The 16,726-nt window shown below is 35.6% G+C and overlaps 1 protein-coding gene across 1 annotated transcript in view; it reads left to right on the top strand.

The window, feature by feature from the left end:
• NPAS2 (neuronal PAS domain protein 2) overlaps window positions 1-16,726 on the top strand; it is a 61,941-nt gene that overhangs the window by 21,774 nt on the left and 23,441 nt on the right. The window contains exons 2-9 of the mRNA XM_081949123.1: window positions 5,721-5,774; window positions 6,153-6,301; window positions 8,415-8,506; window positions 9,241-9,330; window positions 10,521-10,641; window positions 11,404-11,517; window positions 13,851-13,969; window positions 14,889-14,971. Coding sequence (XP_081805249.1) covers window positions 5,721-5,774; window positions 6,153-6,301; window positions 8,415-8,506; window positions 9,241-9,330; window positions 10,521-10,641; window positions 11,404-11,517; window positions 13,851-13,969; window positions 14,889-14,971 — 822 coding nt within the window. The remainder of the gene's footprint in view (window positions 1-5,720; window positions 5,775-6,152; window positions 6,302-8,414; window positions 8,507-9,240; window positions 9,331-10,520; window positions 10,642-11,403; window positions 11,518-13,850; window positions 13,970-14,888; window positions 14,972-16,726) is intronic.

Here is a 16,726-nt window from a genome sequence, read left to right as displayed (position 1 = left end):
TTCCCCCTCCTCCCAAGATGTGTCAGCTGTCTTGGTAATAACCAGAGTGCTGATGTGATTTCATCTTCTGGTATTAGAGGTTCCTGCAAACAGAGACTACCTTCTGATATAGCTCAGATTTTGACATCTTCTCCAACTGCATTTTAACATCTGAGGGCAAAGTGATTCAAAGTGAGCTGCTTTGATAACAGAGTTCAAAGAAAATAGGTATTTATCTACAGGGTATAATGGAACAATTAAAAAAAAAAAGTGTCTCAGGGCATCCAGAGGAGCAGTCAGTGCTATCAAACATAGCTGATCTGACATGTCCACTACATGATTGAAGCCATATCCCTTTTTGGTCATAAACGGATTAATGCTTTGATTGCTTAGGCATACTTGCCATTTTTTATACCGTTGACACATCTCTAGACTTGCAGCTGATTCATTTTTGACAAAGTGGGATGAAAATAGTTGGGATAGCATACCATTTATAGTACATATATAACATGCCAACTTTTAGTTCTATGCATTCAGGAGTTTCATTACAATAAGGTTTTGAAATATTCCTCTGGTATCTCTTTTAATGTAGAAATAGCAGTACAGCATCATCCTAAGTATTGAGCAAAGAATCCAAATTTTGCTGCTATGTGCAATGTAAAAATAAAAATGTTTAAAAACAAATCTTTCCTTTTTTAGACTGTTCAGTCTCTGCATTCTGTGTAGTTTAGTTTAGTTTGGTCTATATGTATAATTTGTCTAAACATTTTATTTTTATCATAATCTCTGTATCTCTTCATAAAACTGTCTATAATTTAAGAAACATGTTTTAAAACACTTTTTCAAATGCTTCTCTAAGGACAGACCTTCTATTGCTGTGTGGGCGAACCTTTTCGTCACCAAGTGCCGAAACGGGAGCGTCAGCTCTTCTGATTTCTAATGCGTGCATGCACACTGGCCACGTGGTGTCTGGTTTCTGGTGCACATGCAATGACTAGCTGGCCGGTGCGTATGCAGAAATCAAAACAGCAGCCGCCCGGTGTGCATGCGTGTGTCAGCTGGTCTTCGGGAATTTTGCAGCATGCACGCACCGGAAACCAGAAGAACAACTGCCTGGCGCGTGCATGCTCTCCGGGCGGTTGTTTTTCCGGTTTCTGGCGCTCTCTCACATACGTGAAGACCAGCTGGGCAGCAACAGGCGACGGCTCGTGTGCCTGGAGAAATGGCTCTCTCCACTTCCGGCACGCGTACCATAGGTTCACTATCCCAGTTCTATAGAATAAAGCAGGGTCTATTGGTTCTCATTGCAGAGAAAAACACACAGATCAAGCAGTCTTGTTGATTACAATCTGGAGGTGGTTGTTGATTACCTTTTATGATGATTTTTTTTTTAAAAAATTCCCAATCTAATCTATAGCCCTGGGATTTATGACCATTTCAGATTCAAATCATAATTTGTTCTGACCCTGTTTAATCTTTTCAGTGTCAACTAGATGTTACCATCTTATTGCTATGTAGGCAGAATGTATTTCTGAACTATTAGATCATGCCTGGAAATGATAAACTATATTGCTACAGTTTAAGTCAGTGTTTCTCAAACTTGGTGACTTTAAGTCCTGTGGACTTCAACTCCCAGAATTCCCCAGCCAGCTATGCTGGCTGGGGGATTCTGGGAGTTGAAGTCCACAGGACTTAAAGTTGCCAAGTTTGAGAAACACTGGTTTAAGTGGTTGAGTATACATGCAAAACATATTTTATTCATAATGCATCAGAAGAATTAACATTGCATGTCTTGTCAAATATCCTGTCGTGAATTAACCTGCATAATATTTTCTTCATGGCCGGCTTTGATTTTAATATTCCTGTTTGATCTCATATTGTAATATATTTTAACTATCCCTCTAGCTGTAGTTTCTGTTTTTATTTCATCTCTTTTATTTGTTTCTAATATTTTTTTGGGGGGACCTCTGGCTATCATTTATAATCATTTAGTTTTAGATTTATTGCTTTTTAATAATTGATTATCTTAAACCTGTTGTATATGTGAAAACTATATGGATAGATGAAGACTCATGGAAACAATAGATTTTCTAATTTTATCTTTTAGAAAACTAAATGAACATAAAGATCCTGCATGATGTCAATGCCTTAATTTAAAACTTAACTCACGTATGTTATAGTTATCTACCAAATCGAATTTATGTCAATGAAGAATCAAGCATCACTTTTAAGTTGAACTTTAAGAAAAAAATTTGACATAGTAATTTTGAAACTTTACCAGAGAAAATACTGGAATTATTTCAAATGCAATAAAGTAGAATAATTTTTAATTTGTTACCTCCTGTGCTACAGGACAGTGTATATCTAAAAATAATAATGAGAAGTTGTAAAGAGGTTGTGCTTATTGACAATATACTGAGATATATTTGTTTCTGGTGGAAGGATAAACTGAATTCAACATTTCCTGATAGAATTTGATTTAAGGATGTAGCAAATGTGGATTAAAACTATGAAAACAAACATTTGTTGGACAATTGTTCTGAAGAGCACTGATGACTTACAAGTAAAATAAGAGAGGCCACCCCTCTGTCTGCTGTCCATCTATCCATGAGTTATCCTGCCTCTACTGATACTACTGTGGCTTGCCACCAAATTGTGATTTCTGGATTCTGGGTAGACAGGACAGTTTAATTCAATCATTTAGAAAGACATAATATTTTATTAAGTTACCCAATATTTTTGGGTCAGTGTTTCTAAATCATTATTTCTCTGGCTATGTCTGCCAGGAGAGATGTAGTAGAGATGTAGTATTAGTGAAAAACACTTTCACTGGAAATTCTTTGGTGTGAAATATTTATGTATTTGTTTGTTTATTTATTTATTTTTCGTTTTTCTAAACTGCCCCTCTCCCTTAAATAAGAATAAATTATTGCAGCAAAAAAGGTCATAAAAGAAGGTGCAACTGAATAACCACGTTGCTGATCGACAAGTCTTGTCCTAACCGTGGTCATAACTTGAAGACTACCTGTAATTTATTAAAATTAAAGAGGAATGGATCTAGCATGTTCTTGAATGTCCATGTTCTGCAACACATGTGAAATTAGGTGCTTGTTTCTTTGTATGTTTGTTTATCAAACATCTCAATCACAGAGAGGCTCTGTATGTATTCCTATAGTTATTTGGAAATGAATATAATGAGCAAAAATTTTGGTGCATGAGCTTTCATCAAGCTTTATACCCTTCTCGTAACCATTTCACAGGCTGCTATTCTTGTTTTTGTATTAGTGTAAAAGCTAAACCTGTACCACGTTAATGAAATATATCATCAAAGACAATCTTCATAGAGTCTTCATTGCTGCAATGAACTCAGGAAGTGTTGACTGCAAAACAACCATTACAATTGCATCACAAGAACAGTGTTGCCCAACTGACCTACTTTTTCTCTTGTGTTCAGAAGGTTGTTTGCCATTACTGGATGGGGATAGGCATACTTTGAAGTGTACAGATGGTTATCTTTATTCATATTCGTTTACCATGTTTGCTACTCTCTTTTTGGTAAAAGCTTAATTAGAAGATAAGAAAACTATTCCATTTTCCACAAACCTGACTTCACAGCTTTATTTATATTTTAATCCTTTGTATTAGAGAATGTTTTAAAATATAGAGTTTATACAACTGCAACTAATAAATATATACAGTATTATTAAATATACAGTTACAGAAGTAGATGTCCTTGTGGAAAGCAGCCAGCTGTATTTTTGACTATACAAAATTGGAAATAGAAAAAAATGATAACATAAATGAAATAATATAAAACAGGCAAGTCTTTCCTAAACTAAAGAGATCTAATATTTCAATCAGTCAACAAAGACCCAAATTTGGACCCACTTGATTTTAATCAAAAGGCTAGTTCTTTCTTCAAAGAGTTCCAATGCCATTGGCAAAAGGATAAAAACAAGCAGGATTTTTATCAGAATATCTGCTTGCTTGTCCAGGTCTTACATTGGTATCACCGTCTGTGAAAGCACTACATTATAAATCACTTTATTTACTACTAACTAATATTCAGAAATAATAATTGCCATTTAGTATTTCAAAATAATTATATTTCAATCACAATCAAATATTTCAAAATATTTCAGTGGAAAATATAAACATGTTTTTTTTGTTTAGTTAGGTAATATTTTTTGCCACATGCACAACTCCTTGGGGATGTAAGAAGTAATACAGAAACGTTTTTTTTTCATGTGGATGGGAGTCTACTACATGGTTGGGATAAACAAGTTGTTAAGCCAAGTACTTGGGAAACAAATGTGTTACTAAAACACACAGTGGCTGAAATTTATTCTAACAGATGATGCAGAAATAAGGTGATATATAGGCTAGTTTAGATTGAAAGAAATGTCATCATAACTATATTTGGTTTGGATTGTTGAAAATACAGGTAATCCTCAACGTATGACCACAGTTGAACCCAAAATTCATGTTGCTAAGTGAGACAGTTGTTAAATGAATTTTGCCCATTTTAAGACCTTTTTTTGCCACATCTGTTAAGTGAATCACTTGTAGCTGTTAAGTTATAACATGGTTGTTAAGTGAATCTGGCTTCCCCATTGACTATACTTGTTAGAAAGTCGCAAAACATCATCCCAGGATACTGTAACCATCATAAATATGAGTCAGTTGCCAAGCCTCCAGATTTTGCTCACATGACCATGGGGATCTACAATAGTTGTAAGTGTGAAAAACAGTCATGAATCACTTTTTTCAGTGATGATGTAACTTCGAACGGTCACTAAATGAACTAGTGTAAGTCGAGGATACCTGTATATACCTGTAGATATATATTGGATTGTTGGGCTGGCAATAGTGAAATCATTTTGTGAATCTCTGATGGCATGGTCAGTTTGGATGTAAGCAAGAGCCCAGGAAAATTTTGAAGCTGATTTGCTGCATTATGAATGAGTGCTTTGATTTTTTTTTTTTTTAGCAGAACAAATCCTCAATTTATGAATAATTAAATTGTTAATTATTAGATATTATAAGACCTTATGTATTTGCTTGTTTGCATCTATCTGAAAACAACAAAGTATCCCAATAAACAATTATACTTACGTTAACGTTTTTGAGGTGTCTTAATTGTGTAGGAGAGCCAGTTTGGTGTAGAGGTTGAAGGCACGGGGATGAAAAATGGAAGAGCATGAGTTCTATTGTTACCTTAAACTTGAAGCTAACTGTGTAATTTAGGGTCAGTAACTCTCTCTGACTTGTAGGAAGAAGGCAATGGCAAATCACTTCCAAAAACATTGTATGGACTTGTATCTTATGTTGAATATGCAAGAGCTGATTCCTCCCCAGGGTCTCATACTGCATGTTTTCACTTCTGTAATGCTATTTTGCAAGTAGCCTTTGCATTGGAACTTTGGGGAAAAGTTACATTCTATATGCATCAAGATATTTCTGGGGCATTCTTCCAAAACCATGGATGGATGGATGGATGGATGGATGGATGGATGGATGGATGGATGGATGGATGGATGGATGGAAATTATTGTTCAGAAATGGCTGTAATGTGACTAAAACAAGAAAACAAGAGTACTGATTGATGATTCCTAGAGCTACTGACTTAAATATAGTGTCACAATAAATTAAGTTATGGCACATTTATTTTGTTTGAAATACAAGCATAAAGGAAATCTAGTGAAATTACATATTGAAATTATTCGTAATTCTTTCAACAGAAAACGCTGTTCAGACAATCTGATGGATGAGGATGAGAAAGACAGGGCAAAGAGGTAAGTAGCCAGTTTTTTGGGAAATGTATTTGTATATTTAACATAGTTTTTTAAGGAAGAAAAACAGCAAGAAGCAAAGAAACCTGGTAGTACAAATATCTATAATTGTTTTCTGCTTTTCTTTTTTGCATTTTTGCATTGAACATGGGTATGTGAGAAATGCAGGATTCTTTCCTTCATATGTTAGCTTTAGGAATTTGAATTTACAACACTAGGGCATACTTTCAACCAAAGCAGTTTTGTTCTCTTAGCACTCTGTTGTCTTTTAGTTTACGTATATCATTCTAATGTAAAGAATTAATTTTCTTAAGAACAGATCACAGTAATAAATAAACATGAGTGATTCCATGTCTACTAACAATTTAATTCTGTTCATAGGGCTTCACGTAATAAGTCTGAAAAGAAGAGACGTGACCAGTTCAATGTTCTCATTAAGGAACTCAGCTCAATGCTTCCTGGAAACACACGTAAAATGGACAAAACAACAGTTCTTGAAAAAGTCATTGGCTTTCTCCAGAAACATAATGGTAATTCTTGTGTTATCTTTAAAACTAACAATGACTCTATTTCAGTGATGGCAAAGCTTTCTTGGCTTGCGTGCCAAAAGCAGGCAGAGTGCAGGGGGTTCATGCGCGGGCGTGCCACACCCATAATTCTATGCGCACAACCACAGCGCACACGCCTGCATGCACGACCAGCATTCCCCCTATTTTTGGTGTGCTTTTTTTGCCCTCCCCAGGCTCCAGAGGCTTTATAGGAGCCTGGGGAGGATGAAAACAGCCCCCCCGCCCCCCCAAGAGGCCATCCAGAGGTTTCAGGAGCTTCCCTGAAGCCTCTGGAGCACGAAAAACCAGCCCTACCGGCAAACCGGTAGTTTGGGAACGGACTTCCAGTTTGTCCTTATTTGTCCTTAGAGCCAGCTCTAAAACCAGCTCTATGAGCAACCCAGAAGTGACTTCTGGTTTGCTTGTAGGGTCATTTTTTGCCCTCCGGAGCCTTCAGGGAAGCCTCCTGAGGGCTCCGGAGGGCTAAAACTGGCCCTACGAGCAAACTGGAAGTCCGTCCTTAAAGTTCCGGTTTGCCCATAGGGCTGGTTTTTCGCACTCCGGAGGCTTCAGGGAAACCTCCGGAGGGTGAAAAGTGGCTTCAAACGAAGGCTAAAGTCAGCTGGCCAGCGTGTGCACGTGCGCTGGCCAGGTGACAGGGCAAGCCTTGCATGCCCTGACAAATGGCTCCGCTGGCCACCTGTGGGATGCGTGCCATAGGTTTCCCATCATGGCTCTGTTGAGTTGTCTCAATATCCATTGCTTTGTAATTAAGAGTTGAATGTAAATCATTTACTGCAACAGGTTGTTATTTAGCTGAAAACAACTATTTTCCTTTGAAATCAGTTTGAGATCTTTTAGTTTCTAATTGCTCTGCTTTGAAACACTTCATTAACATCAGGGTATCTAAAACTTAAGATGGGTTAAATTTTAAATGTTTTACAATTGTTCTATTATTTAAATTATTTAAAAAACACATTTTAACAAACCCCCATTTAGCCAATTTGCCAGAAATAAGAATTTAAGCAAATATGAATCATGGGAAGTTTGAGAGAGTTATAGCCTGCAACTCTCCACTGTTTTTAAAAAAGATTCTGAAAATACCTTTGACACTTGGTAAAGGCCACACACATTAATGAAAATAACAGTCGCAGCGGGAGTGGAAGTTTGATTGTCCCATATAGTAATCTCCCATTTAGTTAAACTAATTAATTAATGAAAATATCAGGATGTGCAAGGAATCTGATGGGTACAAAACATGCTGTGTGTAATCCTTTTGGAAATACATGGCTTTGATATAAAGCCAAAATATGAATTATTAATTATAATTATTATATATTTACAGTAATTACATTCCAGGGATCCTTCACAAATGATAGGGGACAATATGTTTTTAAAAACAAATAATATGTAAGTGAAAGTATTGACTTTCCATTGAAAGATATAGCGATAGATAGATGGATGGATGGATAGATAGATAGATAGATAGATAGATAGATGATAGATAGATAGATAGATAGATAGATAGATAGATAGATAGATAGATATAGTTCTTTGGAAGATAATAGCTTTTCCATGTGTCTTTCAAAATATGTGTACTTACCTGTGTTATATGTTTAATGTGTATAAAGATATGCAGTACCCAACAATTATAACAGGATCAAGATCAAATAATGAAAATCAAATAATCGAAATGCAACACAATGTCCTAGAATATTACCCCATGTGTGGCAGGTATTAATAAACACCCAGAATTTAATTTAAGAAAGTTTTTATCATTATAATAAACTTCAGGTTTGAAAGGTTGATGAAAGAGAATAAAGATCACTCTGTGTGATTTTCTCCTTTAAGGGGAAGTAAAGAAAAAAATGAGACTTTGTATGTTAAAAGATAAAATTGTATATTGTGGAAACCAAGGGCCACTTTAAAGAGAAGATACATTCTGCAAATTAATCATTCTGCAATTGAACTCAAAATCCTTCTCTTTGTAAATTCCTTATAGAAGTCAAGATAAACTTGTTAAATAAATCTTATAGCAGTTGTGCTGTGGCCTAGTCATTAGTGGATTTATAATAAGATATTTTAATTTGTTTAGAATTTTCAGCACAGACAGAACTTTGTGATATTCATCAGGAATGGAAGCCCTCTTTTCTCAGCAATGAAGAATTCACTCAACTGATGTTGGAGGTGAAAATTGCAATTTTTACAAAACTTTGAATATGAATGGTTTTCTAAAGAAATGTCCCCTCCAGATATGTTGACTTCAACAGAGTTATCAGTGGTGGCTTTTGAATTGATCAGCATGTCTGGAATATTTCCAGTTTTGGAATATTTCATTCAAAAAATTTGATGGTATTCTATAAGATGGATATTTCAATCTGTAACTATAATTGTTGATGGATCTCTGTAAAAGACAAATAACTAAAAAGCTATTATCTATGCATGCCAAGTAATTATATAAAATGATTGACAAGAAGAGAAAACGAAATATAAACTACCTGTAGTCCTTGGGTCATAATTGCAACTGGGAAGGACATTTCTTGTCACAATATAGTCATAATACACAATTTTACATGACCATATTGGCTATTTATAGAATATCTATCTGTTATATAAACCTTTTGGGGTAGGTAGAAATAAATAAATGCTCCAAAGAGCTCACATTTTAGCTTGAAGGAATAGGCAGTTTATAATTGAGGTTTGGATATAAATTGTGTACAGGCCGCATATAGTTTACATGTATTTTGGATCAATTCATAAAATCTGTCCAAAATCTCTTTTTCTTCATAGTCTCTGGAATTCACATATCTGGCTTCTATGCCATATTCAAAGTCTTCTGTAACTTCCTGTTCTCAATAGCAATACAAGCATCATCATTTTATTACCTCTTTTAGAGAATTACCATACTTTTTTCCCTGTAGGCACTGGATGGGTTTGTTATAGCAGTTACCACTGATGGAAGCATCATGTATGTTTCTGATAGCATCACACCTCTTCTTGGGCACTTGCCGGTGAGTGGTTCAAATACATTCATTTTGTATCTTACTTACCGTGCACTAACACTCTCAAAGGGACTCTTTAAAAAGCCATAAATATTGTTAAGTGCCATCATGAAATTTATTTTGACCAATTTAAGAAAAATTAGTAGATAAAATCTTGGACAGGAATTTGCCTTTTATGTGTATTCAATGTCGTGATTCATGTAAAAGAGATGGAGTGTGCATTAGAATGCCATAACTCTGATTAAATCTCTTTGCTGTCCTCTTGTGACTATGTAGAATTTTGCAATCCAAACTTGGAAGCGCTTTGAAAAGAGGCAACATTATGGAACTGTTATTAGAAAGGAATGTGACATCTGAGGGTGTATGCAAGGATTTTGAAAAACTAAACATTCTATACTAGGAGTGAAAAAAAATGTGATAATGTAATTCTGACAATTAAATTACTAAAGGCACAGACTATTCCAAGTGGATGAGAAACTGGAAATATGATTACACAGGAAATCGAGAGATAAGATTTAAAAGAGTATAAAATGAAAAATGAGGCAAGAATACAGTAGAGTTGCCCAGATTTGTTAGACTTGTCTCAGGAAAGCTAAAGTCCAAAATGACAGAAAATTCCTGAGGCAACCTAACAAAAATACTTCTTTGACTTTGATTCAATGCCATGAAAAAACAAAGGAAGACTTGGTGTGCCAATGTGTTAAATAAGATACATCAATTATCTCCCTTTTGGCTGTGCCTTCTCCCATTACTTTTCTATACAGGAAAAGTAAAAGTAAGAAGGAACTTACAGCCCAGAATAAGTAAGGAGATGCTACTTCAAGTTTCCAGGCACAGATGAATTATATCCCAGAGTGATAATGGCGTTTTCTGGAGTTGTTAAGGATTTTTGGAGAACAGGTGAGATGTGAGAAGATGGATACAAGCAAATGTTCTTGTTGTTCGTTTAAGAATAAGAGATGGACTTGGAAGTCTGCTGTCAATATTAACCAGATTCAGAAAAGTTTCATCATTTCTGAAATTTAGGGAGACAATCACCTTGATCATGAAATCAAATTATCCATTTTGGTTATTGCCTATATATAGGATAAAAGCAGATTTGATGTAAAAATTAAAAATTTAATATTTTCAAAATGATTGCAAAGAATGGGGATGCCTATTTTCTATCTTCGTTTTAATAGAGTTTTGTCATTTTACAGTCTGAAGTCATGGATCAAAATTTGTTAAAATTCCTCCCTGAACAAGAACATTCCGATATTTTTAAAATATTATCCTCTCATATGCTTCTAATGGATACTGTTTCATCGGATTATCTAAAATGTGAGTGATTTAAAAAAGTTTGTAAATAACTTTTTAAATTGGCTTAAAATATTGTGATCAATGCAAAATGAAATAAGACAATAAAGAAGGAGTTGATTAGCCATTTAACTTTTAATTTTCAAATTAAAGATATCTGTAGGCAATATTTCCATCTGTACAATTTAACACAATTATAACTTAAAATGGAATTGATTTCAGCTATAGTAATTGTAGTCTTAGAGAAATTAGACATGTTAATAAAATACTTTATGATTATATATTGAATTCCTTTAATATGACTCTTCTCAAAGTCTCAAAATTTATGTTTCTTTAGTACAAAATGATTTTTGAAACAAAATATTATAAGAAAAATATTATATGGGAAATAGATAAAGGTTTCACTATAACAAGTGTAGATTTTAAAATTTATTTTTTATTTTTGAAAACGAGACATTGCAAAGAAAAGGGAAATGCCTTTTACATTCCATTGCTTTTCATTATCTTTAAGTCTGTGTGATTTATTTCATAAAATGATACTGAATAATGGGAAAAGTGTTAATCTCAATTCTTGATTTAAATATGCATGAGAAATATCTATTTATAGTTCTGAACAACCTAGATTCATGCAAAGCTTCATCAAAACTTTGAGATATGAATCTTGTGCATCACTGAATTCATTGGGGGGTTTTCTTTTTGTGTAATTATATAACTCATAAGAAACTGTATAATTAACAAATAATGATTATTTCACTAATGTCTTGTAGTATTTTATTTAAATTTTAGGTAATGAGGATTTAGAATTTTATTGCCATCTTCTACGAGGAAGTCCGAATCCAAAGGATTTTCCAACATATGAATACATAAAATTTGTAGGGAATTTTCTATCTTACAATCATGGTAAGAACTTTTCAGTTCTATAGGAAGAAATTATGACCACATTTACATGGTGAAATATAATTCTAAAAAGAAACTATTTTAAAAATACTTAAAAGGTATTAAAAAAGATGACTTGCTGACTTTCAGTGCTTGGATTAAAAATGTTTCAGAGGTCAGCATTAACATTACTGGCACAACAAAGAATATTTTCTAAATGCAATTAGCATTTCATAGTTCAAATTGAAATTCCTAACATTTTGCTAAGGAAGCAAAAAATATTGAGCTTTATAGGAATTAATTCAAAATGCATATGGTTATGGCTGGAACTCACCCTGCAGATCAAAACAGATAGTCCATTGGCCACATGATCTTCTTTAATCAAACAGTATTTTCTACATGCTGTCCATGTCATTCCTCAAGGACATCTTTCTTTCATCTGCTTCAGACATCTAACATTCTTTTAGTCATAATTTAAATGCAGGAAAAATTAACAATTTCTCAGAATAACCCATTAATTAATCTTGTTTGGGGAGCACTTTTGCTGCATTACTATTAGTCTTCTCATTGTTCCTATCACCCATCTCCTCCCACTTATGACTGCATGACTGTAACTTTGTTGCTTGTATCCTTACAATTTATATTGATATTGTTTCCTGATTACTTATTTGCACCCTATGACTATCATTAAGTGTTGTACCTTATGATTCTTGATGAATGTATCTTGTCTTTTTATGTACACTGAGAGCATATGCACCAAAGACAAATTCCTTATGTGTCCAATCACACTTGGCCAATAAAGAATTCTATTCTATTGTGTTCAGTTTTTTGAATCTGTCATATTTGTATAATTAGCAGCTCAGTAAAAACTCATTTTCCGACATTGGCATTCACAGCAAAGTCTAGCTATCATATTTATCTTTTATTCAATATTTTTCTTCCATTATTTTTCTTCTTAGGAATCATATGTTCTCTGTCTTCTGGTCTAGAATGCACAATTAACCATTTTAAAATTACTGACATCTTTCTATTAGAAATCTGTATCTTCCATTCTCATTTTATGAGAGAAGTAAATTCCTCCATACTACATCTTTTCTCCTTTCTTTACATCAATGATTATTGCCCAATAAACATATAGTAACTGAAAACCCCCATGTAAAAGGGCCACAAATACTTCTTGCTAAATTGCCTTCATGTAATTATTGTTTATCTTCTATTCATTTATTTATTAAAATGCACCTAAGGTGTAGTAGTGGCAGTACCTACCAGATTTCAAATGGCCAAGTTGGATAGGAGGTCAAATACTAGAACTGGAAATCATTAATATCAGGGCTATAGGCAAGATTGGGAAGTTAATGAAGCATCCCAGAATAAGGCAAACTATACTGTTCCTGAAAAAACAAGATGAACATGTCAGTATACTGAATATCAGAAGTCAAGTTCAGCTTGAGAGCAATTTTATCTTTCAGATGTCAGAATTAGAATTAGAACCAACATAGTTGGCACCAGCAGGATAATTTCCTAGTTTTTCCTCTGGTTTATTTATTTATTGGCATTTTATTGATTTCTGTTTATTCTTTACACAAAAAATGTGATCTTTATCTAATTAAGTTGCATTAGTATTAATTGGTAAAATAGTGGCTTACTAATTTTAAATTGGTAAGAGAAAAGGATTGCTCATTTTAAAAGCTGCTGTTGGACATTTCAAAAGATTTTGGATAAGAACCATCTATCCAAAATATGCACTGATGAGAACATAGATGTCCTGTTTATGACTAATGACTCATCATGATAGAAGCCTATAAATGCCTGTCCTTCCTAGAGAATATATTAAAAGGCAAGACAGGCATTTTTGAGTCACATATCTCCTGAAACATTCCAGTTAGTCCTTAACATTTAAAATGTGCTGCAAGTCGAAATAAAACTTTATGATTGGTAAATTGGTGAAGGTTGAACTTTGTGGATTACATATGAAATAAATGACACCTCCTAGCCAAGCCCCCCAAGATAAAACAGGGAATTTAGAAATGACCCAAACAGGGCCATTGCATGGTGTTTTGGAATAGCAAATTAGTACCTTTCCAATTACAGTACTATTCTGATTCAGTTGACTTATTTTCACAGCCGAATCTCACTTTTCCTGTCCACATTAGAAGACACGGGGCATTTACTATCTTAGCACACGGCCTAGCTTTCTTATATATACATTCATGCATGCATGCATGCATGCAGCCAGAAAAGTGCATTCAGATATAATGATGTGGGATGTTCCATATTAGTACATTTCATGTGTATAAAAGAGTTAGCTAAATTTGCCAGAAAGGCATAATCCTTTGCCTTCTAATTTTCTTATCCAGTGCCTCTATCTGACTGTCACAGTGCTGAAGAAGCTGTTCCTAGGGGTTACAGAACACCACAAGGAAAACAAATCTGTTTTGTTGCTACTGTTCGGCTGGCCACGCCTCAGCTTTTAAAGGCAAGTTTGTCTGTCTTAGAATCTTACCAATAACATTGATATCTAGGATTGTGCATGCCTTGGAAATGATTGAGAAGAAATACTGCAGATCATTTCTAATGAGAGAATTAGCTCAGCACTTCTTCCTTTCGTTAAAGCAGCCTGAAAGATGTGGCAACATTTTGAAAGTTATCTTGATACTGCCTAGCAATTCTGGAAGTTGTAGTACCAGCCTCCCTACAGAAAACCAAAGCAGGGAAGGCTGATATATATGCTCCTGAATGGAAATAAATATAAATACAGGGAGTGTTAAAAGGAAAACAAGTTATTATCTGCAGATGCTATTTCCAATCAAATTATGAACATTGTTTGGCTTTTTCTCTTAGAGATTACTTTTTTCTTACATATGTCGCTGCAATTAATTAAGTCCTTTGTCCAATATTTTTGCATGTATAGGCAAAACCAGAAATTAGTTTTGACTATGATCAAGTATGCAAAAGAAATTTTTTTAATGCAATACATTAATTAGGTCAATAGGAATAAGACTCCTATTGGAGAATAATCTTTACTTGGTCATAATGTATAGCAAGACATTTTTCATGCATTCAGTCAACTCCTTTAATTTTAGCTGAGTTAAGTTGTATACCATAAAAGAAAAGGGATTGCGTCAGCATTTATCTTCTACAGGGTCTGCTAGGTTGTGTGTGGGGATGTGAGTGCTTCAGTTAAGCAGATCTGGCAGATCTGGCATGCTGTAAACAAAATGCAAACCTAGAATACTTTCCACTTCACAATGGAATTTCTTCTTCTTTTGTTGCTCTTGAGTCCGATAATTGGTTTTTTTTAGCCTTTTATTGTCATTCTTTCCTGTGCTTTAAGGAATGAATGGAATGGGAGGAAAGGCACTACTACCACTTAACAGAATTTAATTCTAATGTAGGAAATGTGCATAGTTGAAGAATCTTTAGAGGAATTCACTTCAAGACACAGTTTGGAATGGAAATTTTTATTTCTGGATCACAGGTTAGTATAAACTGTGCCCCCTCCCCTGATTATTGTTGTTGACATGAATTAAGTTTTATAAAGTGGTGTTTGTTCTATAAATAATTGCATAATGGCATAAGTTATTAAAATAATCATTAAATCGACATAAATTAATTTTTGTAATTTTGGAAGTATATGGTGTATATTGAATGGGCTATTTGTATACATCAGTGATTCCCAAAGTGTGCGCCGCGGCTCCCTGGGGAGCCGCGCTATCATCATAAGGGCGCCGTGAAATATTCAATTAATACCTGCGCCCGCTGGGTCTAACGCTGACGTCCCTCTCGGGCTTTGGAGGGAAGCTTCTGCAAAAGCCCGGGCATGACAAGTTTCCCAGGCTGAAATTTGCCGAGCTGTACGCGCGCGCCTGATTTCCACGGTGTGGAGCAGCGGCGAGATTCTGGGCGGCGAGCGATGATTCCGGGGGGCATCAGTGGGGGGGGGCAGGGTCCCCCCCACGTTCCTCATCTTCCCGGATGGCCCCTGGAATCATCGCTCGCCACCCAGAATCTCGCCGCTGCTCCACGCCGTGGAAAACAGGCCCGTGCGCACAGCTCGGCAAATTAAAGCCTGGGAGACTTGTTGCCACTCGCCTTTGCAGAAGCTTCCCTCCGAAGCGTTCCGAGGGAGGGCTGTAAACTTCCCTCTGAAGTCTTGGGAAGTTCTGAGAAGTCCCCCAAGGCAAAACGCCGCTGCCAGGTAGCTAAAAGTACGTCTCTGATTCGTCTCTGTCAGTCTCTCTCTGATTCCCTCTCTCACTCCCTCTCTCTGTTCCTCTCTCTGTCTGTCTGTCTCACTCACACACACACACACACACACACAGAGGGAGTGAGGGAGGGAATCAGGGAGGGAATCAGAGAGAGACTGACAGACAGACAGACACACACACACACAGAGAGGGGGAGGGAGGGAGAGAAAGATAGACAGACAGAGAGAGAGACACACACAGAGTGAGTGATTAAGTGAATGAGTGAGAGACAGACACACCCACATACACAGAGTGACAGAGAGAGAGGAAGGGAGGGGAGAGAGACAGAGGGAGAGACAGACACACACACACACACACACACACACACAGAGTGAGTGAGAGACAGACAGACACACACACACACACAGAGTGACAGAGATGGGGGAAGGAGGAGAGAGAGACAGAGATACAGAGAGAGAGAGAGACAGATAGACACCCAGAGAAAATGATACAGGGAGACAGAGACAGAGAGGGAGGGAGGGAGAGAGAGACAAAGAGCCAGAGAGAGAGAGAGAAAGAAAAAGAAAAAAGAAAGAAAATGGGAGAGAGAGATGAAAGAAAGAAAGAAAAACAACATATGACCACAATTGAGCCCAAAATTTTGGTTGCTAAGCAAGAGCGGCTCTCCAAATAAATTTCAATCGTGGTTTTGGCGAGATTTGGCTCAGTTGAAAAAAAGGGTTGCCCACCACTGGGCTAGTGTGGTGGTTAAGTTACTTTTCAAAAGCTATTTTTCTGATCCAAGATTTGAGAAGTTGTGCAGCGAACAACAAGCCCATCCATCCCATTAATAATTTTAAATCATTAAACGATGTTCAATAAATTGTGAATTTAAAGCTCGTGTTTAATTTATTTTTCAATTAACCTAACCTTAACGAACTAAAAAGTAGATTTCCAAATCCTTAAAAAGTCAAAAATTAAAAAAAATCGGATGTACCTATTAAGGGAGCCGCGGAAAAAATCTGAAGTGTTATGGGAGCCGCAAA

The sequence above is a fragment of the Natrix helvetica genome (genome assembly GCF_964273705.1).
Source record: "Natrix helvetica genome assembly, chromosome: 3".
NCBI classification, from domain to species: domain Eukaryota; kingdom Metazoa; phylum Chordata; class Lepidosauria; order Squamata; family Natricidae; genus Natrix; species Natrix helvetica.
This window is presented reverse-complemented; position numbering and strand designations above follow the sequence as displayed.